The sequence below is a fragment of the Siphateles boraxobius genome, unplaced genomic scaffold (assembly GCF_051911475.1).
Source record: "Siphateles boraxobius isolate OS27281-9 unplaced genomic scaffold, OSU_SipBor_1 100, whole genome shotgun sequence".
Classification (NCBI taxonomy): Eukaryota; Metazoa; Chordata; class Actinopteri; order Cypriniformes; family Leuciscidae; genus Siphateles; species Siphateles boraxobius.
The window spans coordinates 2119662-2143351 of record NW_027508701.1 but is presented as its reverse complement, the minus strand read 5'-3'; the positions used below and the strand labels follow the sequence as shown (position 1 = coordinate 2143351).

At 37.6% G+C, this 23690-nt stretch overlaps 2 protein-coding genes across 6 annotated transcripts in view; one reads left to right on the top strand and one right to left on the bottom strand.

Moving 5' to 3' along the window:
• Nucleotides 1-1436: 1436 nt before the first annotated feature.
• On the bottom strand, nucleotides 1437-16194 carry LOC143746751 (uncharacterized). 2 transcript variants are annotated; one of them, XM_077238802.1, is made up of 3 exons: nucleotides 16127-16194; nucleotides 11593-11725; nucleotides 1437-4835 (listed from the first exon to the last, which is right to left on the bottom strand). In XM_077238802.1, the coding sequence occupies exons 2-3, from the start codon at nucleotides 11675-11677 to the stop codon at nucleotides 3505-3507; spliced, it is 1416 nt and encodes a 471-aa protein (XP_077094917.1). In that variant the 5' UTR covers nucleotides 11678-11725; nucleotides 16127-16194; the 3' UTR covers nucleotides 1437-3504. The 2 variants fall into 2 exon arrangements, with proteins under 2 accessions (XP_077094917.1, XP_077094907.1); XM_077238792.1 differs by having other exon boundaries at nucleotides 11593-12145; nucleotides 16127-16183.
• Nucleotides 16195-16531: 337 nt separating this feature from the next.
• LOC143746582 (uncharacterized) overlaps nucleotides 16532-23690 on the top strand; it is a 41851-nt gene continuing 34692 nt past the window's right edge. For 3 of the 4 annotated variants that reach the window (XR_013206585.1, XM_077238513.1, XM_077238505.1), the window contains exons 1-3: nucleotides 16532-16626; nucleotides 16997-17118; nucleotides 17929-17984. Coding sequence is in view for 2 of the 4 variants with exons in the window: in XM_077238513.1 (XP_077094628.1) it covers nucleotides 17034-17118; nucleotides 17929-17984 (141 nt within the window). In the remaining 2 variants the exon portion in view is untranslated. The remainder of the gene's footprint in view (nucleotides 16627-16996; nucleotides 17119-17928; nucleotides 17985-23690) is intronic. The other variant, XM_077238495.1, reaches the window with a different exon arrangement.

Genomic DNA, 23690 nt, shown 5'->3' with positions numbered 1-23690 from the left:
TTAAAAACCACTCTTAACATATTTATGCTGACTTTCAACACAACACAGACCAGCAATCATGTCAAGTCAACTCTTAAATGACTTCACTGCAGAAAGAATGCCATTCAGAGCATGCTCCCTACAGCTAGACAGCATGAGACTATGTTACAGAGTTACAGATGTAGGCTAATGTTAGTTGAATTTCATGAACAGCTTATATTACAAACAGCTTATATTATTAAGTTGTTCAGTTAGAAATGCATTTATCCATTAACGATACACATAGTTGACTAGCGTTAACTTATTAAACACATTATGAACAATCTTACCTGCAGGTGGGCATGTCACGTAGTCGTGATCCATCCTTACTGCCTTAGCCACCAATTTGCCAGTTATTAAAACTGTTCCCTTCCTCACATCAGATTCGCCTGTACCCATTTGGGTTTCAGGTTTGGATCCACAGGAAAAGAATGAAATAAAAGGTAGGGCTGTTTTTGGGTGGAAGACGAACAGCCTGGAACACAACAGAAACTGCGACTCTTCGACTCTTCCATTTTTCGTATCTGCCGCTACGATAACAGGAAGTTCTAATACACTTCATTGACTTATTTCGGGTCGAAAAATGCGGAAGAGTGTGAAAGGCATATTGGACACCCTGAAATCACATTGAATTCTCTAAGGAACAAGCATAAAGGTCAGGGTAAAGCAGCATCAAACATCAAAAAACCTGAAAACACACACGCTTATACATGTAAGGAACCACTCGTCGGCCCAACGACAGAAGCCAACGGCGTTGGCGTAGGTATAATGTGTGTCTTTTTAAAGCTCTTTTCAGCGTTAAACATATTTTTTTCCCTCGAATAATTATTATTTAGATTGAGTTTCTAACTAGGAACTAATCATAAATATTGATTATGCATTCATTTTTAGATATTTGATTATTTTATTTAACTCTTCACTCATATTGTACTCGTTCATTTTGATACCAATATTGTTTAGGGTCTCGCGTTTGCTGTTCTTATGCGGATCCTGTAGTCACAAACTAGTCAGTCTTGATCACTAGACAGATAATTGACTATACTATTTAGAAGGCCACTTCCTGGCTTGCTCTATATTCAAGTATTTTGTTCAGTCCCCATAGATCTGTATAGTCAGAGGTCATGACCACTACTACAGATATAAGCCAACCAATTACTTTGTCTGATAGCAGCTTTGGTTTGGTCATGCCATGGTTTCCCACGTACACTTAGCTAGAGTAACATTACATTACTCAGCATTCAGTTGTCCTAAATGGAAATTCCCCTTTTTAGCCTTTACAGTCCAAGTACACTTGAACCAGGGCCAAGTGTAAGCAGGAACCCGCTCCACTCAAAACTCGACTTTAGTGCGTTACTAACCTGACGCAGATTTGCGGTAACACAATCTACTTAAGTTAATAATCTCAGAGTATGACAGAATAAATTCAAATGTAACAATTTATTAATAGTCAGGTAAACATTTATTATGCCAATTACACAATTAGAAGCCAATTCAGAAATAATACATAATTACTCAAAGAATAATTCTAAGAGTAAGAAATTCAGTCTAACACACACATTCACTAAGCCGTCCAGTTTTCACCTGGTATCAAGATGCGTTTTAGTACAGGTGTAAACAGAGTCTAAAACGTTTTAAGCTTGTCCATTTTCAACCATCTCCAGAGGTAGTTGAAATCGCATTCGATCGAATTGCTTTCGTTGTATAAACACTCATGTGGTCAGATTTGTTCAAACAGCCATTAAAGACTGCCTACTGACCTAATGCGTAAACATTATGGGAAGAGCGCTAGCCAGACCGGATTTAAACGTGTGCGGCTGAAGACCCAAGTTTGGTTTGAAGAAAATTTTTAAAAATTTACCAAGCACAATGTTATCTCAACATTCCTTGTTCATGCCGAATGCTGTGAGTGTGTATTAGTAACAGAGCAGAAAAGAAAGCTGTTCGCAGTGTTTTTCCATTGTCTCTGGCTGCGTTCATGTTAATTGCGCAAGCTTATTTTGTCCATTAGGTCGAGAGATTGAAAAAAGCCCATAGACCCTCGCCTTGAATAAATCAGGACAGAAATGGTTGAAAATGGACAAAAGATATCATGTGTTTTCCCTAAAGGTGTTTCAATTTCGGCCCACAAACAAAATTATAAATTTATTCACAGGACTTATCTAACTCCAGTTCGATTTCATAAAATGTTCCCCAATTCTTCTCAACTATGTTTCAAATACCGGGCAGACACTGGTACGGTGATGCATGTGTTTTGGGATTGTGATCAAATTAAAGTTAACTGGAAGGAGATCCACAAAATTATTCAAAAGATTACTGGAAAGATTTTTGCATTGTCTCCAAATGTATATCTTCTGAACTGTAAAGCTGGCCTGTGCCTTGATGGTGGCAAAGAAAGTGTACTGAATTTTTGTTTATATCTAGCAAGAAAATGTATATTAATACTATGGTCAACTCCTCAGATACCCTCAGTCAATAAGTGGATAAGTCAAGCCGCTACTCTTCTACTTCTAGAGAAAGTAACATATGATCTGCATCACTGATCTTTTCTGGCACGTAGTCTTGAAGATGCTCAGTGACTGATATATCCTTTTGGTCAAAAAATGTCTTTATTTACTTAGATATGCCCTGTTGGATTATAATTATTATTTCTATTTTTGTTATTTTATATGCATGAACATGTATATCCAAAGATTGTAAGATAATATTTGGCTGTACGAGCTGTTATGAGATACCAGTTCCACTGTTGTGTTATTGTAAAAAAAAATAATAACTATAATAAAAAAAAGAAAGAAAATGGACAAAAGAGATGGAAGAAGGAGCCTGTATGATGGTATGGTATTTTAATCCATGTCAGCCCTGTCTGAATTAGTCCATGCTTCCGACGAGCTGGATGGCGCCTTGCATGGCTGACACCGCCGTCGGAGTGTGAATGAGTGCGTGAATGTGTGAATGTGAGGCAATATGTAAAGCGCTTTGGTGGCCATTGGGTCTGTTAAAGCGCTATTTAAATGCAGTCCATTTACCATTTGTAGCATCATACCCAAAATCACTTGAGGCTGTAATTGGTGCCAAATGTGCTTCAACAAAGTATTGAGCAAAGGCTGTGAATAGTTATGTACATGCGATTTTTTTTTTCATTTTAATACACTTTCAAAGATCTCAAACACATTTCTTTCACGTTGTCATTATGGGGTATTGTTTGTATAATTTTGAGGAAAATAATGAATTTTAATCCATTTTGGAATAAGGCTGTAACATATTATGTGGAAAAAGTGAAGCACTGTGAATACTTTCCGGATGCACTCTACATGGCAAGAGGATGCTGCAACTAATATAACTGAACAAGGATAAATGCATAAATGTAAATAAATCACTTGTGATTAACACAGAGTCTTGTAGGAATGCCACCTGTTCAGATGAGGATCTGACATGAGCCACATTTAAAAAGGTAGGCCTAAAAATATATCTAAATAATGTTGGCCACATTCAACTGCGGTGTGAACGCATCTTTGATTTCACACAGATTTTCTGGTGCCATTGTAAACTGCTGGGCCATTTAAAACTCTTTCTACAAAGATAACACGAATATGGTCTCACATTTGCATGAATTTTCATGTGTAGTAAGTGTGATAACATAATTTTTTCATTACTCTGATCATAATTAAATCGCCTTCCTCCAGAGGATTTGAAATTGCTCTCTTTGATTAAATTCTTACCACTCTGAGAACCTTGTAATAGCTTTACAGAATGAGTTTGCGAATGATATTTCAGGTCTCTATGATATGTGAAACTCTTTTCACACTGAAGACACTTGTAAGGCTTCGCTCCAGTGTGAAGCCTAATATGAACCTCAAGGTTTCCTTTCAGTGCGAAACACTTTCCACACTGAGGGCAGGTGAAGGGCTTCTCTCCAGTGTGAACTCTCATGTGAACCTCAATGTTTGCTTTGTTTTTGCAAGTCTTTCCACAATGAAGGCACATGTGAGGCTTCTCTCCAATGTGAATTTTTACATGGTTCTTAAGATGATTCCTGTCTGTGAAACTTTTTCCACAGTGATGGCATATAAAACAGTTCTCTCTTGAGTGAATCCTCATGTGGTGATTAAGGGTTACAGTAAATCTGAAACTCTTTCCACACTGACCACATATGAACGGCTTCTCTCCAGTGTGAATTCTCATGTGGGCATTAAGGGTTGATTTGTGTTTAAAACTCTTTTCACATTGAGGGCAAGTATAAGGCTTCTCTCCAGTGTGAATTTTCATATGGCTTTTAAGGCTTGCTATTCGAATAAAACCATTTCCGCATTGTTGGCAGGTGAAAGGTTTCTCTCCAGAGTGAATTCTCATGTGGACTTTAAGGCTTCCTTTTTGAGTGAAACTTTTTCCGCACTGTTGGCAGTTGAACGGACTCTCTCCAGTGTGAACTCTCAAGTGGACTGTCAGGTTTCCTTTTCGATTGAACCTTTTTCCACATTGTTGGCAGATGAAAGGGTTTTCTCCAGTGTGAACTCTCATGTGGGCATTAAGACTTGGTTTTTGAGTGAAACTCTTTCCACACTGTTGGCAAGTGAATGGCTTTTCTCCAGTGTGAATTCTCATGTGGACTTTAAGGTTTCTGTTTTGATTGAAATTCTTTCCGCACTGTTTGCATGTGAAATTACCTTTAGTCTTTTGAGCTTTTTTTCGTGCTAAAGTCTTTTCAGTCTGTGAGCAACTGAAAGGTTCTTCTTCAGATGTGAAATCATTATGTTTCTTAATCTGGTATTTTTCTTCGGTTTCACTCAGTTCCTGACTCTCTTCTTTCAGTGCCTTCAGATCTAAGGCGAGAAAAGACAAATAACCCCAGGTTAATAGCACAAAGCAACAGACAAAAAAAACTTTTAGACATGTAAAGCATCAAAACCAATGTGTATGCTAGATTCTACACACATTTAGCTAGAATCAAGCTTTTGATGATGCTCCAGTGGGCCTGACAGCACAGAACATGCAAAACACAATATTATAAATGTATGCAATTTAGAATTATAAAGCATTATTACAACAAACCAATGTTTATTTTGTCTTTATTTTGTTTATCTCAAAACTAACATTTTCTACATCATTGATCTTAAAAGGTTGTCCTTTTTTGCTACTGGACATTTTATGTATAAATATACATTTTACCTATTGAGCTAATTCACAATAGCTCAATAGGTGATGATATGCACGAAGACAAGCATTAGTATGGTTTGTGTCTTAATCTATCAGACTACTACCACTTTATCTGAATGAAGACACCTCATTAAACAAGTATGGAGTGCCACAGGGCTCAGTACTAGGTCCTTTGCTTTTTAGGTTATTACTTTTTCTCTGTCAATGATATAATTTTTCACAATATATATATATATCTCAAGATTTTTGAATTAATTTAAATAGGCAAATTTAAAATATATAAAATGTATGCAAGATAAAGTTCGCTTTCTTGTCATTTTTGACTGATACATTTAGATTTTTTTTTCTTCGCCGTAGCTTTACAGAATAGTAAGAAACTTGATGACTTTCATGGCACTTGGTATATGCATATAGTATATTCACACGAGGGCTGCACGCTTTGAGGAAAATGTCATATTGCGATTATTGAGGTCAATATTGGGATTGCGATATAATAAATAAATGGTTTCATGAGTCAACTTGCTTGGTCCTCAAGTAAAATACAGACTAGTGATAATGCTGAAATGTGTATTTCTCAACTCAAACTAGAAACAACAACTTTATGCATTGTTTTCAGATTAAAATAATATTTTTTTTAACAAAATTAAATAGTGACATCTTTACATTACGGCAAACTTGTTATTTGTCTCAATAGTACAATAGTATAAAATAAATGTCATATTTACCTGTGCCCTTAACAGGTAGGCCTAGAACATATACAGACATTTAATAAAGTTATCAAACAGTCTGCACTGCATAATTATAAATTAAATAGACTAATCCTTATTAAAGCTACAAAAAGTTATTTAGTCAAGAGCCGGGGAGTAATTTTCTCTGTTCCCTTTGTTCTTTGATTAACTGTACTGACAGAAAGCTTTATTGGCTGCTGTCTCTTTAAGACCATTCGCTGCTGACAGAGACGCTGTTCACATACGCGCCTCACTCTCTCACAAGTCTTTACGTTCATCATAAGACTGCTATTATGTTATGAAGATACTCGACAAAACACAGTAACACACACAATTATGCCAAAATGTTAAGTTAAAGCACGAAAGAGAACTCTATTCTGGTGTGCTGTGCGCGTCTTTCTGTGTGTGTGTGTGTCACAGTCAGCGCAATCTTTTGTCATTGCGCATGAATGGTTTAAAAGCATTTGCATGAATAAAAGCGGGATCATATAATGTTACACTAGACAAAGGGTAACAAAAATTAACGGATGCTGCATTAATTATTTTAACGCGTTAAACTCAGGGATAAAAATGTATTTCATGTGTTAACGTTGACAGCCCAAATTTATTTATTTCATAAAATATAATATAATCGCATAGGCTTGACATCGCGACATATATGATATGATTAATCGTGCAGCACTAATTCACACTAAAACGTCTTTGTGTTCAGGTTTGACTGTAGGGAAATTAATGCAAAAATGGACACTTCAAATCAACATTTCAAACAAAAATTAAAACCTTCACAAAAAGTAGTTATTGAGAAATGTCTAAACGTATATCCACAACCTAATAAAAGAAAGTAATAATGTCTAAAAACAACTAGAGGATTTGCAAGCCTCTTTATATAGAGCTATAGTCACCTAGTGGTTACACCATGGCATTATATGTTTGTCTATTTGCACTCCCACCAGATTGCATTAATCTCTATTTTAACATCAAAAATACTGGTTTAATTGAGAAAAAAAAAAAAAAAAAAAAAAAAAATTATTTTCAATGGGGGAGAAATTATCACAATTAATGCATACATATTAATTAGTACCTTAACATTTTCTCAAAATACAAAATTAAAAAATATTATTACATAATGATATATTACTGCTAATATACTATTGCTTTTACAGGGGAAAAAAAGTTACATTTCAGGGTCACTTTTGACACACAAAGTCATTGAGGTGGAAAACAAAGTGTTGTATGACCCGCAGAACTTTTCATATCAAGATTTAAACACAAAAGGAAATAAATAGGCTGCAATTTCATCATCTGTTGGTGTGAATGGCAAGTTAAAGGCCCCCTGAAATCAAAATTTAAGTTTGTTAGGCATAAGGTTATGAATAAGCTGGTGTGTTCTAAAGCAATGGCAAAATTCATATTTACGAGATAAGCATTTAAAAATTACAATCCCTCACTTTCGCTAAAATGGATCAGAGATTTCTCTGACGTCACCACGGACTTCAGCTTCTCATCACATCTTCTGTCCAATCAAATGCTCTCTAGAATCTAAAGTGTGCCAAATTAACTACTGAAATTGATTTCTGGACAGCGTAATGTTACTTTTTCCAAAAATTGTTATTGTACACATATATTGTATATATATCTTAGCATAGCAACCTCCTCCCCCCCACACACCTGTATCACCCACTTTTTAAAATACAATTACGCCACTGGTTGGAGATCCATGTTCGGTTGCTCGAGTTTTATTCCGTTTTCCAACAATACGTTGCTTAATAATGAAATGGCTAGAATTTATTCACACCTGGACTATTGAATCCAGCATATCATCAGCGCTCGGATTCGCTTCAATGGGGCTGGCAGTCTGTGAGTGAAACTAAACGCTATTGGCTATTTGAAAAGGGGGAGGAGCCATTCAATATATCCCGCCTTAGCTTCCTGTTTCAGTGGAAATTACATCTATGCATCAAACAAAGCTGCACGTTCCAAGGCACTTCAGTGGGACTTTAAAGGGGTCATGAACTGGATTATTTTATTATTTTATAATGTTTCCTGGGTTGCCCTTATAATGTTAGTATAATTTTTACATTAAAAATGATCATAATTTAGAAATAAAAGGCATTTTTCGAAGGATGATTTTAGCTTCTGATTTGAACGCTTGGTTTAAAGATGGCATGTTTGCTGTGAGACTTCAGTGTAAATGCCCACTGCTGTGATTGGCTGACAACTTTGCATAAGAAATAGCTAGTATTACATGTGGAAATTAGGGATGGGCATTTTTCAAAAATATTGCATTTGAATATTTAAATAAGTTTATTGAGAAAGACGTTATTTCAAACGAAACTAAACAGAGTCTCTGCGCATTGAAAGGCTGTCACTCAGCGTGGAGTCTCATTGTTACGGCAACTGACTGTCTTTGAGTGAGTCATTAAACAGTTCATTAAACGAACACATTCAAAAACGCTGATTCATTAAAAGATAGATGTAATGAAACAAGGTGTTAATTATTTTTAACTTTGAGCTCCACTTTTCAAGGCTCAGCTGACCAGTAATGTGTCGCATGTGTAACACTGAAGCTGATGCCTCACTTAATAGAAAAACCAATGGCATTGATTCAATATGTGACTTGCTGACTTTTCCTCGCACTGTTGATGCTGATGCCATTCATGGTACGAAGTTCAAAGCAAGAAGGGTATAGCCTTATGAAAAAGAAAACCTGCGAATATCGAAGTTGCTGCCGTTTCTTGCATTCCTCTGCGGTTGGCCTGTCAGTAGCGCGGCACTACAATATTGCGGTTATAGCGACAGCTCTACAGGGACGCACAATAACGGTGTGCTAAGCGGACAAGTTTCTTGAAGAGCTTTATGTTGTCTCTCTTAATAGGATCTTCATCTGGTGGAATAAACGGCTCCAAGATTCAAGAACTGTTCCCACTCGTCTCGGCTGGACTCTCTGTAATCTTCACCGGAGAACTGGCTCAGATGAACCTGGAAAGAAGGCTTTGCACAAGTGGATACACCATGGAGACAGATGCGTAGTTGTCGCCACCCAGTGCTTCACATATGGCGCTTTTCCACTGCATGGTACGGCTCGCGGCTCAGTACGGTTCGGCTCAGTTCTCTTTAGCTCGGTTGCTTATCCACTGCAGTTAGTACCGCTTCAAAGTGGGTGGGATTATGACTGATCGTTATAGTCAAGTAGTTTTAAAAAAGGTGCTACAGCGGTGGCTGTAACTGGCTATTTAAATCTAGCGGGTTTTGATGTCTCGCAAATACAGTTACGCTGGTAGTGATGATTCTGTCTGTCTGACCAATCAGTGATCTGCAGTGTTTTCACGTCACATTTTAGTATCTGTACGGTACGCCAGGAACCTCAACAGAGGTGGTACCATTTAAAGCGAGCCGAAGCGAGCCATACCGTACCGTATCATGCAGTGGAAAAGCGCCAAAGTGTGCCGTACCGAACCGAACCATGCAGTGGAAAAGCGCCATTACTGTTTTCAGGGACTGGAGAACAGGTAATATTTTCTCAATTGTCTGCCAATGATCATTGATTAACTCCAGAGTCTTAGCATCCGCCAGCTTGGTTGTGGTCCTGTCAGAGAGGACAGCGGTGATCGCCCAGCGTTGTTCATGCGAACATGTGAGCATATCAGCAGCCGAATACCAGCGCGTTACTGTGCGTTCACACCGCCGCCGGCGAGAGCGTCAAAGTGGCCGGAAGTCATTCATTGTCAATGAGAGCCGGCGGCGAGCTCCGGCGAGAGCGGCGCGGCGCGTCTTGGACGGTGAGAGCGGCGAGGAGAGTTGAAGTCAGGTCAACTTTATGGTAATAAGCAATGACGCAGTTCGGCGGCAACCAATCGGAATATAGAAGTGCTCCGTTTGAGAGGAGTCCAGAGAACGCAGTCCTGTAAACTTTGGTTCCGACCACATTAGTTCCCAAGCAAAATTTAGGAGGTTGATCATTTGAATTTGATAAGGCGCGCAACATTAGTATTTATAGGCAATATTTTCGCGCTAGAACGCTTGTTTTTCAGCGGGAATGCAAATTATAATAGCACTTAACCATGAACACAAAAGCCACACCACACAAATGGCTTTTACTTTGTTTATTTCATTAGCAAACATGTCACTATAATTGTTAAGTTTTTTCCATCGATCAATTTTCTGCAAAAAAAAACGATCGACATCCTTGTTTGCTTTGTGGCCCCTTTAAATACAGTTGTAAAAATGACCACGCGTTCGATCTACGTCAGAGCATCAGAGCGTCCACGAATCTTTCCACGGCGTCGCTGGCAGGGCGGCGAGAGCGAATTTTGCCGCTCTCGCCGGCGGCGGTGTGAACGTACAGTTATAGAGTATTGCACAAGCTTGTGCGAAGGCAATTCCAACTGTCTTTGTTTCTGTTTCAGTGCATTTAAGGCAATCGTGCTACGATGGAAAATGTCCAACAAGTTTACTACATGCACCAATTAGTCTATTCATGCTATCAGCTTCAAATCCATCATTAATGGCCAACTGAAGTGTGCGTGCGGAGAAAGGTAGAGATACCCAGTCCACGTCTATGTTTGCCGCTACCATATTGCTAGCATTGTCATGCACACACGCGACCACTTTGCTGTTCAGGCCCCATTGTTCTACAGACATTTTCAAATTATCCACCAGGTTGGCAGCGGAGTGTCGCTCTTCGATTGCTCGGGTTTGCAGAACATAACTGTTCACCTTACGATCAGCAATAAAATGACACGTTATAGTGACACATGACTCTGTAGTTAATGCTGTCCAATTATCAGTTGTAATTGCCACGAACTCTACTGTCCCTAAAGTAGATTTGAGTTCGGAAACCATGCATTCATATTGAAGCTCGATTCTCGCTTTTATGGTTTTCCGTGAGGGAATGTTGTGATCTTGTTCAAGAAACTGTAAGACTTCCTTAAATCCGTCTCCTTGAACGAAACTTAAAGGAAGCATATCTCTAGCGATCATTTTTGCTATGAGATGAGTGTCATCTCGGCTCGGTCGGGGCACATCTGGGCCTGACGTTTCCTGAAGTCGTGAAAGTGATGGGTACCTGTCTTTCTTTGCTTAAATCTAAATCCAAAATGTTATATACTTTGAGAGCCTTATTAACAAAAGGCTCACTATTAAAAGCCATGTCCCAAACTCTCCTGTTGTGCTCTCTTCCCGTAAAAACGAGCTCAAACACGGCAACTAAACACGAAGAATTTACAACTTATTAACCTAACCCCCGAAAACACGGGTGAACAAAGAATTCACAACATCCTTTTACAGTCGTGTTTTCATTATGATGTTATGAAGCCTATTTGACAGATTTGCGCTGCACGTTGCACTTTTCTTTTGGTAGTGATTCCAATCACATTTCAAGCAATTCAAAACCATCATGGCAAATAGAGCACATCTGAAGTGTCTCAGCTGAAGGAAATAATACATTATCAGCTTTCATTTTCTTAATGGATCAATTACGATAACATTAAAAATGACCACTTATCAGCCGATACCGATATGGTGTCCATATATCAAGCATCCCTAATTACACAGTTTATATGTAATGGTGCGCATCAGTATCACACTGCAAACATGTCTTATGTGATCGTGACAGATCGTGTGTGTGTGAAACAGAGAATATCCCACACGTGTGTTATAAGGATCAAATGAGTTCAGCTTTGAGAATGAAACTAACCTGTTTTTTCCTCAGTTTCTTCATGTTTCACGCTGAACACTTCTTCAATCTTTATATCTTCACTCTCCTGTTTAATAAATGCCATCTTTATAATAGTGTGACGTGGATCTCAGATGTTTCTTCAGGAGTTTTCCTGTGTGTTTGGACAAAGCCATGTTTAAGATGATAATAATTAAGTTTAGTTGAGAATAAAAAAACTTTAGTAGTTTGTAGTCAGAGAACGGGAAAGGAAGTCAGTCAGATTGATAGTTAATGGCCTGATTGGTCAAAAATAACAGAAATCTAGCGGTACAAATTTATAACATTTGTTTTTGGTATGTTAAAGTTATAATTTGTCACGTTTGTGTTCTCGTTACAGTTGTTGTCGAGCGCTTCAAAATAGTGAATCATTTTGCGAAACAATCGGTTCAACTGTCTCGGAGTATTTTAAAAAATATCGATTGAAAGCTTGGATTGAAAAACATTCACAGCAGAGAAGTTCTGTAAAAACAACTATCATATACTATTTTCGGATGGATAGTGTTCACATTGGGATGCAGGCTTGTTCCTCTCACTGCAATAAAGAAAAAAAAGAAAGACATGTGGGTAACAATGCAAACATATATGCGAATATAACTGTAAGTGAAAATCTTGGGTGTGTGACCCACAAGACTTTTATATAATTACTCTCATTATTAGATTTTTTTTTTCTATCCATCGTAAAATAGTATATAAGAAAATCAGTTAAAAAAAAAAACAGTATATTTTTTTTAGTATGTTAGTTAAGTTTAGTTTATTTAAATAATTCCAAGGATATCAAGTAGATTGATTATTATTTTAACGTTATTACATTGCATTTCTATGTGTATTTGATGGCTTTTTTATTCTGATGTGAGTGATGTACTGTTTTTACACACTTATTTCATTAAAAGGGGAAAAGTCTGTCCATCTTCATTTCTGAAAATGTGTAACATTTGAGACCCCAGCTCGGTCACATTCATATTTCACTAATGTTAATTACATAACTTGCAGTTCAGAAAGAAGTTAGAACTACCACTTGAGGGGCAGCAAACACTGGGACATGCCATTATGTACAGTATAGTACGATTTGATTTTGATTAAAAATAAGCTAAAAAAAAAAAAAGCTAAAAAATAAACTGTGGTCGTCGAGTGGTAGACATTTGAACTTAAATTGAAGTGTTCAATCCATTAAACAAATTCAACATAAACATCTTCCACCATGTATTTTTCCTCTTCCACAGGCAGTAGTATGTTCCTGCACAACCGGAGGCTGCAGTTTCAGGACCCTAGTTTTTTGTGACAGCGCCACCTACAGAACCGGATGATATAGCGGCGGCAGCGGTTTCAGGACCGCAGTTCTAGGATCCAGGTGGTTTAGTTTTTACATGGTATCAAGATCCACCTATTATCTTAAGTCTTGTTAGAAAAAAATAAATATATAAATATAAACAAAGAAGATTATGGAATAGAAAAGCTCCTACAGCAGGTGGATTAGAGCAAGTAGCATCAAGCTACATGACACAATTTAAAATATTAATATTACACTTTTACTTAAAGCTCACTTTAAACCAACATTGAGTATTTGTATCATATTCCGGTCGCGGTTTAAAATGGTTTTAAGTAGGGCTGTGAATCTTTGGGTAGGCAGCGAATCGATTCGATTCACGATTCATAGGTTTTCGATTCGATTGAAGAACGATTTTTGCAAATTCAGAAAGATTCGATTCAATGCGATTCACATTAAAATTCGATGCGATTCGAATAATTTGATTCTTAATTTTTTATATGCATTCATAGGATTATTTAAATGCTTCCCCCAATGGGTCTTAGTCAGGGTGTGAATTATACAGCTGCCTTCGGGGGTCAGAGAGTGGGAACAAAAAAATGTTTTTACGATATTTTGTCTAATGTTAACGTTAGTTCAAGTTAGTTTTTAATGAATCTATTATTATAAAAAATATTTCCAAAGCCTATAAATTAGCATTTGTACAAATGTAAACCAAGATTTAAAAAGGCTTTAAAAGTATAGTTAGTTCATCATGCTAACTATTTTGTAGGAACACAACCTTAAAGTGTTCCTGGTACATTAAACATCTTTCCATTGTGAGACTAAAAATACCATGAACTTTCCCAACTAAACCTTAACTAACGTTTCCTCATGGAATAGCTACTCTTTGTTCTCTTTATCCGACTGAACATTTTCCTTGTGGTTCTGAAAGAAAACGCGCCGGGTGTCTACTTGTGCTATAGTAACGATTACGAATGCAACTTTAATGCACATCTGATTGATGGATAAACCACGCGCTCTTATTTCAGTGTAATTAATGTTGTAGTTATTTCATCAGTTCAGTTTAACGACATTAAGTTACATTTCATTCATCATTCATGATTAATCGGAAGCGTGTGCATTTTAGACACCTATTATACGTTTTCTCTTTCCATGTAATAAATGCGCACCCTTGAATAAGTGGTGTTTTACTTTAACTGCTCAGGACGGGTATGACCCATTTCCGTAAAACTTCAGTATCTTATCTTAAAGAAAATAACGGTGACGTTTCCACGCAACGAGCGCGTTGTTTCATAGCAGTGCCCGCGCAATGATATGGCAGCTTTATCAATGGCTTGCTTTCTCGATAGAGAGCTGTCATCTGCTCATGTGAACACCAATGGCTGTCCTGAGGAGAGCTCAAACATGGACTGCTCAAACATCTGTAGATGAGAGCTATATGGGACCGAGCGCGAGCGAAATCCAGTGAAAGATGGTAAGAGTGCAGCGAGTATGTGAGAGCTGTGAGAACGCGAAATGACGCCGCACAACGCCTCAATTCGCGCATGTAGTCATTTAATGTTTATATGTTTTAAAGCACTGAATCGATATAGAATCGCTAATTATTCGATTCTGAGCATTTTAAATCGAATATTGACCGAAATAAACGATCCACGATTCGAAATCCATGTTTCAAGATCGATGCATATGCATCGTCAGGATTTGTAATCGATGCATCGAGAAAACGAATGAATCGTTACATCCCTAGTTTTAAGTTAAAAAAAAAAGATGTTGAAATATGTTATATAGCATTTTATATGCAGCTAATGGCTACACCTTGCTTAGCAATACTGTAAACATTCTTTATTCATATGAAAATATCGAAAATCACATACAAACCACATATACTCGAAATCGTGCATTTATTAGCTTCTTGTTTCAGGTGAAGAGATGTGCCTTAGCTTTGTTATCACGGAGGTCAGAATGAGGAAGTGTACACAGCAGCGTGTCATGCAGAAGGGCAGGATTATTGTCACGTTCAACCACGTGAGATGATTGACAGCTCTATAACGAATAAGAAAGCGCAGAGAACATAGGCATATCTCACTGTGTTAGCTGTTTGAGCTTCAGATCGCATAATTTAGTGGAACATGAAAATCATTATTTCTCCAAATATGCGCACCATTGGACTAAGAGCCCTGGCGGATGCTGTATGTGTGTGAACACAAATAAACCGGAGAAGACGTGAATGACTGCTTTATGAGTGATGATTTCTATTCAAAATAACGAACGTTACAGATTAATAATTTTGCACTCCTGTCATAAATTAAGAAATTAATGTCACTGCAAACCGGTTTTATCATAAACAGTGGTCAAATATCGAAGCTGGAGTTTTAAATATTTCTAATGATGCTCAGTTTGTCCAGATCAAATAAGAGTGTGATGTTTTAACGAATAATGAATGTTGAACAATAATCTGGGGCCGTCTGTGATCTTTGCCACAAAAGGGGTTAAATGATGAGTGTTTTCGGTGATCCAGTTCGATAGGTGGAACTGTAACAGAAAACTAGGGTCCTGAAACTGCGGTCCTAAAACTGAGGTCCTGAAACTGCAGCCTCCGGTTGTGCAGGAATACCCTTCTCTCCACAGGTGATGCAGGGAGTCTTATGATTGGTTGTCAAGCTAGCCAATCAGAATTTATCAGCCTCATCTCTGATTGGCTGGAATTATGGCATATTGTACCGCTGGGTTGTGTTGAGCAAGCGAGCCGTCTGCGCTTAGAGAGCGCTCAGGGCTGGTATGAAAGGAGCAAGAAAGTGAGACTTTGCACATGCGAAAGAGAACGTCTGCGCACATCCAAATACTGATTTTAAATGCAAAATTGATTTTCGTTCGCTCGAAATATTTTCTTATCTGCGAGACGAACATTTCTCTCCGCAAAACTCAGTTCATGCGCGTGCAAAATGTGATCTTGCGCGCGCAGAATTGTGACCGAAATTTAATCCCATACGTTTCTCCCATTAATACTTGTCAGAGACCGAATTCGTGTTTGCGTTAAACTGATTCTTGAAATATGGAGCGAAAGAGACGCAACTTTTCTGTTATTCATGCGCGGACGCGCTTTGCTGACAAATATTTACCGCTCATTAATGTTATACATATCATTAAAATGGTACAATAATAGGTTAGTTTTATAGTACTGTAAACACTATAAAATAGATACAACGGCTTGTATCTAATTAGACACTATGTGAGCAAAACACAAACCTTTCTTCAGCCGAAGCATTGCAGGCTCAGGAGCGCGGCGCAGCTTTATGACATCATGTCGCCAGACCAAAATAAAGGTTCACGCTGCTGTGTCTAAAATCACAAAAGTGCTTAGAAATGTACATACAAATAGTAAATTAGATGTCGGAGGAATTCAGAGTTTATTTCTTATGTTAATGAAATAATGAAAGATTATGAGATTCTTTCTAAAAGTCAAAACTGTGATGTTTGGGTACAGAAACCATTTATATATGGTAAAAAATCACTGCTAAGTTATATTAAACTGACTTTAAAAAAGTTGAAAATTTCTCAACTTATTTTAAAGAGTTAAAGTATTGAAAAAAACATTTGTTGTCATGGCTTATTGATCTTTTGTTGTTGTTGTTTATGCACTTCTATGATTTTAGACACAGCAGCGGGAACTTTTATTTTGGTCTGGCGATATGACGTCAAACAGCTGCGCCGCGCTCCTGCGACTGTTGTGATTCGGCTGAAGAAAGGTTTGTGTTTTTACACATTTAAAGTGTCTAATTTGATATAAACCGTTCTATCTATTTGATCGGTTTTGCAATAACTGTAAAATGATTAAGCTGTTACTGAATGTAACATTGTAGTAAAGCGTTCGGTGCTGCTGTTCAATTCAACGAGATCACAATGAATAATGATAACTTTAATATATGTTATAAATTAATTAATTTGTACCACTAGCTTTCAGTATTTTTTTTTGTCTAATCAGACCATTAACTGACTGACTCCCTTTCCAGTTATCTGACTACAAACTAAAGTGTACTAAAGTTTAAAGGTACTAAAGTTTTACTTTATTTTTCCTAATTATTCTCATCTTTAACATGGCTTTGTCTAAACACACAGGAGAAGCATCTGAGATCAACATGACACTATTATAAAGATGGCGCTTATTAAACAAGAGAGTGAAGATATAAAGATTGAAGAAGTGTTCAGCGTGAAAACTGAAGAAACTGAGGAACAAACAGGTTAGTTTCATTCTCAAAGCTGAACTCATTTGATCCTTATAACACACATGTGGGATATTCTCTGTTTCACACACACACGATCTGTTTGCAGTGAGTGTTGTGGTTCGTATGCAGTGCAGGAGCTCATTGTGCTTCACATAAGACATGTTTGCAGTGTGATACTGATGCGCACCATTACATATAAACTGCGTAATGTTCAGTTCACCATTTCTTTATAGATTTATGTATTAAAATGCTCAAGCAAGTGGCAAAAAATTTAAACATGACACTTGTTTTATGTGAAAGTTTCGTAGTAGAAATTAATTGTGACCTGTCATTCACACCAACAGACGATGAAATTGCCTCCAATTCCTTTCCCTTTGTGTATAAATCTTTATATGAAAAGTTCTGTGCTCTTGCAACACTTTGTTTTTCAACCTCAACGATTAGACAAGTGTCAAAATGGACGAAATGTCTGTATGAAGAAGTTGAACCTTTTCCCCAGGAAAAAAAAATCTAATTTCTTTTGTTGAATAATATTTTTTTATTTTGTGTTTTGAGACAATTTGATGGTCTCAATTAATATTTACGCATTAATTGTTATAATTATTCCCCTATTAAAAATATGAAATTGTGTGTATATAATTATTTATATATATATATGAATAGAATAGATCTTTAATGTCATTGTTAAAAGAAACAGTGAAAAACTTTTAAAAGCTCTTCAGAATTAGCGGGATAATAATAAACAGTGAACATAAATAATATGACCAATATATTCATTGTAATATAGCGCACATTGTGCTATTTTTCTCATATTTCTTCATACAGGTGTAAAGCCAGGAACAGAACAAACACACAAGGACACCAGAGGACAGACAACAAAGGTGAATAACCAAAGTCATCTGATGCTGATTTCTATCCACTTTTGGGTTACACTTTATTTTAAAATGTCATTGTTACAGTGTAATTAAATATGTAAGTACAGTGTAATATTAATTAACTACATGTACTTACTATAGGATTAGGGTAGGATTAGGATTTGGTTGAGGGTTAATTGCATGTAATTATGCATAATTTACTGTTATTACTATGGTAATTACATGTAACATATGTAACAAGGACACTGTAAAATAAAGTGTTACCCACTTTTGTTAGGTCACATTCATCAAATTATATATATATGTAAAATTAGTTCTGGGTATTGCGAACAATTTGGTGATTCGATTCTTATTTATGTAGTTTTGATTTCGATTCAATATCGATTAGTTATCAATATTTTATTTAAAATGTTAATTTTGTAGACATGACATCCATATTTTAATATAAATGCCAGTAACTGAAATCTACTTAGCTATATTACTGAAATACACATTTGCATTATCAGCTGGGCCAGCACAATTATGTTTAATTCCTTTTTACTTTTACTTTGAGTAACAAACATTGTAACAGATTTAAATAATAATAAATATGCAATGCACACAATGTAGGCACAAAGTGCACAGTGCACATTACTGTAAAAAACAACAACATTGTAAATGTGCAACATTGAAATAAAACATTTTTTGTAAAAATTCAAAACGGCTCATAAAGCGCTCGTCTGGACATTGCGAATACATAACTAACAGTTCTTTAACAGGAATTAATAAATATGCACATACAGTGCACACAAGGTAAGTAGCACAAACTGCACAATGCTCATTACTGTAAAAAAATCAAAACATGCAACACTGAAATTCATTAACACCTTGAAATGTTTAAGTAGTAAAACAAATTTTACCATTTTAAAACACGCTCATAAAGCCATTGCTAACCCTAACCCAAACATACTACCTGTTCATAAATATAATGGTCCAACAACTCATTTTTTTGATTGCGAATTCTTTCTGCAAGAAGATTAGCTATAACGTGTCTGTAGTGTTAATTTCGTTAACGAAAACTAAACGAAAATATTTTCGTCAACGCACATTTTTCACCGAACGAAAACTAGACGAGACGAGACTAAAATCCCCACTAATAAACAATAACTGGGAGTAAATCATAAATAATTTTCGTAGACAAATAAAGACGAGACGAAAATGCAGTTCGGTAAATAAAAGACTGGGCTAAAATCTATGGACATTTTAGTTCACGAACAAAGGCGAGACGAAAATTACATTTTATTATATGATATGTTTTTGTCAAATCCTGTCTCCTCCTCCGCCTCCTCCTCGTCAGCTCTTCCGCCACACACCCACTTTCAAACCTGGAGCGGGCGGGCCGGGCACAGAGTAGCCTACACAACACATGGAGCAGGCAGGAGCTGGATTCACGGCGAGGCGGCGACAGGTTAAAAGTAAAACATGCTTTGCACGGGGCTCGGGAGAAAGAGGAGACGTGATATATGGACACATTTTCGCTTCATTGAAGTGGAGAACAAAACCAAATGCTTGATTTTAGTCGAAGGGAAGGAATGTGGCCACATGGTAGCTGGAAAAAACACAACAAACCTGAAGAGACACGTCGCAGTTCCCCACAAAGACATTGTGGTAAATTAACAGAGAGATTGTTGGTGGTTGTTTATAATCTAACATTCCTTAAATTGTGTTTTTATCAAAAAGATGAGAAAATGTTGAAATGTGAAATAATTTTAGGAAATGTTAAATATTATCTGCTGACAAAAAAGTAAAAGGTTAAAATGATGTCCTGACTAAAACTAGACTAAAATGTTGACAGTTTTTGTTGACTAAAACTAAACGAATAAAATTATGTTTTCTTGGACTAAAATAAAGACTAAAATGCTCGACTCATAGTCGACTTAAACTAGACTAAATAAAAATGGGATGATGTCGACTAAATGTGATAAAAACTAACAAGCGATGCTGAAACTGGACTAAAACTGAAACTAAATTTAAAAATGGCTGGTAAAATGAACACTACGTGTCTGTCACGTGGTCTGATCTAAGGCAGCTCCTCTGCGCTGTGATTACATCACCAGCAGCTGAAAACACTCGCTCTCTCGCAGAAACACTTGTTTTAGGCACACCGAGATATGGCCTTGCTTGTTGTGCTAAAAGAGGATACTCTTCTGCATGCGTCTTCAAACAGATCAGTGGGTTTTCAGAGAGAAGGACATGTTTGACTTCCCTGTACTTTGCCACTTCCTCCTTTACATTTTCAGTGACAGTTTTCTTTGTTATGCTGGGGCTGCTGCGTTGTAGATGGTCCAATGAGATCCATCAGTGCAGATGTGTTTGGCTTCTTGGGTGATGTGGGGCTTCTGCATCTCTCACATCATCAGGAGGACCCAAGGAGTCCTTGTTGCTTAAAGGATTAGTTCACCTCAAAATGAAAATTTCCTGATAATTTACTCACCCCGATGCCATCCAAGATGTTCATGTCTTTCTTTCTTCAGTGGAAAAGAAATTAAGATTGAGGTAAAACATTTCAGGATTTTTCTCCACACCACGGACTTTAGTACCGCCCCATTGTTTTAAACACCCAGGATACACACACGAAAGGACCATTTTAAACAATAAACTGACACAAAGACATAAATATGTCATTTCAACATACAGTAAAATTTGAACGATCCGTCTCCACACTTGTAAACAATGGGGCGGTACTTCCACTTGACCTTTCCAACGTGATGACGTAATGCCTGGCGCGTCGCGGACCAGCACAAGACGAACAATTGCAGTTAAAAAGTATATAAATTTGTATTTTTTTTTAGAAAATGACCGATCGTTTCGCTAGATTAGACACTATTCCTCAGCTGGGATCGTGCAGAGACCTTTGAACCACTTTAAAGCTCTTTGAAACTGCATTGATTTGGACTTCGACATGTTGGTGACCAGTAAAGTCCAGTAAAGTCCATTGTGTGGAGAAAAATCCTGAAATGTTTTCCTCAAAAAACTTAATTTCTTTTCCACTGAAGAAAGAAAGTATACAATGTTTCCTTCAGGCCAGCATATCTTAGGGAAAATCCACATATTTAAATCACTTTTTGTCATATGCAGTTATACGTCCATACACAAGTCAAAGTCACATAGTAATTTATTAAAGTGTTGCCGATTGGATTTAATTGATTGTTTTAATCTATATATGGCTGTAAATCTATTTAATGTATGTAATCTATATTTAGTTTACACAGGGTCTATAAATCATTTCTATAAATTAAAATAGTAAACACATTTTAATAGTAAATTAAAAAAGTAAACATACCTTGGCATTAGGTTGTCATCTCCTCAGAGATGGCTAGTGTAGCAGCTTTCATGGGGCTCAGAGCCTTCACTACATGACAAAGTGCAGAGATCTTTCTCACTTCTGCGAACCTCAGGTGAGGGCAGCGCTGCGGATATGGCTAGCTGTTCCACCGAGTGACAACGTCAGTCTTCAGCTCATGCGAGGGTAGATCCAGTAGCTTCTGTTTGACTTTCAGAGTATGGCTGGCGATGCTGCTTCGATGAAAGAAGCCAGTGATTCGTCTGACTTTGCCAAGCAATTGAGCCACTTTTGGGAGTTTGAGTTTTGCCTGCGATGCTAACTTCAGCGTGTGCGCGTAGCCGACTTGAAGCACATTCACTAACCCCGCCGCACGAACCATATTAGCCGCATTGTCGGTAACCAGGGCTGGTTCTTTCTCGATAACACCCCAGTCATTAAGGCCTCATTCAACAATGCTGCGATGTTACTTGCTGTGTGGCTGGTGTGGAAAGCCCGGGTTTGCAAAACATGCGACACGAGTGTCCAGTCACTTGCGATATAGTGACATGTGATGATGACATACGAGTCCGTTGCCCTGGATGTCCAGCTGTCACAGGTAAGGGCAACTCTTCTTGCCGACTGGAGAGACGCTGCAACACTGGCCTTAACCGCTGCATACTTTTTCGGTATCGCCATTTCACTGAGGTATTTGCGTGTTACCATTACGTAGTGTGGTTTCAAAACATTAATACGATTTTGAAAGCCCTCGTTCTCAACTATGATGTAGGGGTGTAAATCCTTGCAAAGCAGCATTGCTTTTTAAACAACTATTTATTATAACATTTTATCTCAAACTTCTTCTATAGCCCTCTTCTGGTCCCCGTGAACCGGAAGTTGCAAACGGCTTTTCTCCAGTGTTGTGACGTATTTCCGAGTGAAAGAGAATATTGAACAGAGGTTTTACTCTAGCGCTCCTCCTCTAGCGGTTTGAGGTGGTTAAGCGTTGTGCAGTTCTCTAGCAATTGTACTCGTAGAAATTGTATCGATTGTCTCATCGCTTTAATTTGTTTTATCCACTTTCCTTGGGCAAACGCGTGCAAGATGTCCGTTTTCTCCACAACATTTCATTGTGTTCGTTGTGGCGAAAATAACATAATTAAAATCTTCATAATGAAAATTTAGAGTTAAGTCCAAATCTTCGACATTATCTTTTATCATTATCTCTTCCTTCGGCAGCCAGGTCTGTCCGTGTGTGCCTGTCTCTATGCTCAGACTGTGTTCACGGAGTCAGTACATGCTCAGTGTGTGTGTGTGTGTGTGTGTGTTCACTGAGTCTGTACACGCTCAGTGTGTGTGTGTGTTCTTGTACTTACGACATTGTGAGGACCAGCGTGAGTTTTTAACCAACAGAGTGAGGACATTTTTGGAAAGTGAGGACATTTTGGCCGGTCCTCACTTTCTCACCTGTTAAATCACCTCTAAATGTCTTCTAGAAGCTTCTCACGGCTTCCCACAGAAAGTCCTCAGTTTGGGTCAATGTTGAGAATTTAACTCAGAATTTCACACACTTTTGCACTCTTACTCCACCTATGGCCCAAAATCGGTACTGCGACAGACTGAGATTTTAATGCAATTGGATTCTGACCAATCAGAGCGCATGAAGCCACTATGAGCGCGGGACTTGATGATCTGACCAATCAGAGGCCATCACGTCTTCAACAAAGATGGCGGAGGCAAAAACAATAATTATTATGAATGAATTGACAGATAATCCACATTCAATTATAGATAAATTACCAATAATTATTATTTAAATAAAAATAGACTAATTTGCCCGGAGCAGCAGGAGCTCTCACGATGTATATGAACATGTTATAAAACTTTAATCCTCGCAGTTTTGCTCTCGCATCGGAGTCTGCTCTGTGTAACGTTATGTGTGTGAAGATCGCGCTGCTGCGTCACCGAGACTGTACAGCTGTACAGTAACTTACATAGGAGTTTATTAATCATGTAGGAACGAGTTTGAGGCGGGGAAGGGACAGACACATTACATCATGTGAATTTAAAAAGTACATATTTCCTGCCAAAAGCGGAGGAACAAATGTTTAAATCTGTCAATATGCGTGTGATAATTTATTCATCCGAGTTTGTTTAATAAAAACACCCAAGCCACCAACAGATGTGAAAAAATGCTAAATCGCTTGATTTTATGAGTGATTTTATTTGTTTTAAGTGTTTTCTCCTACTTTGCGTTCTGCCGCTTCCTCTCATAATATCAGCTGATTTCCCTGAGCGGCCGCGCCCCCCCCAGCGCGAGTCCGTTACCACAGCAACACAATCACTACAGCAAACAAGAAAACATTTATATTATATTATTTTATATAGAGGAGAGCTGTTACAGCAAACAT

Coding starts and splice junctions, on each gene's coding strand:
- LOC143746751 (XM_077238802.1), bottom strand. CDS start 11,677: ATGGCATTTATTAAACAGGAGAGTGAAGATATAAAGATTGAAGAAGTG. Junction 4,836..11,592: donor AGAAACTGAGGAAAAAACAG/GTTAGTTTCATT, acceptor TTCTCGCCTTAG/ATCTGAAGGCACTGAAAGAA.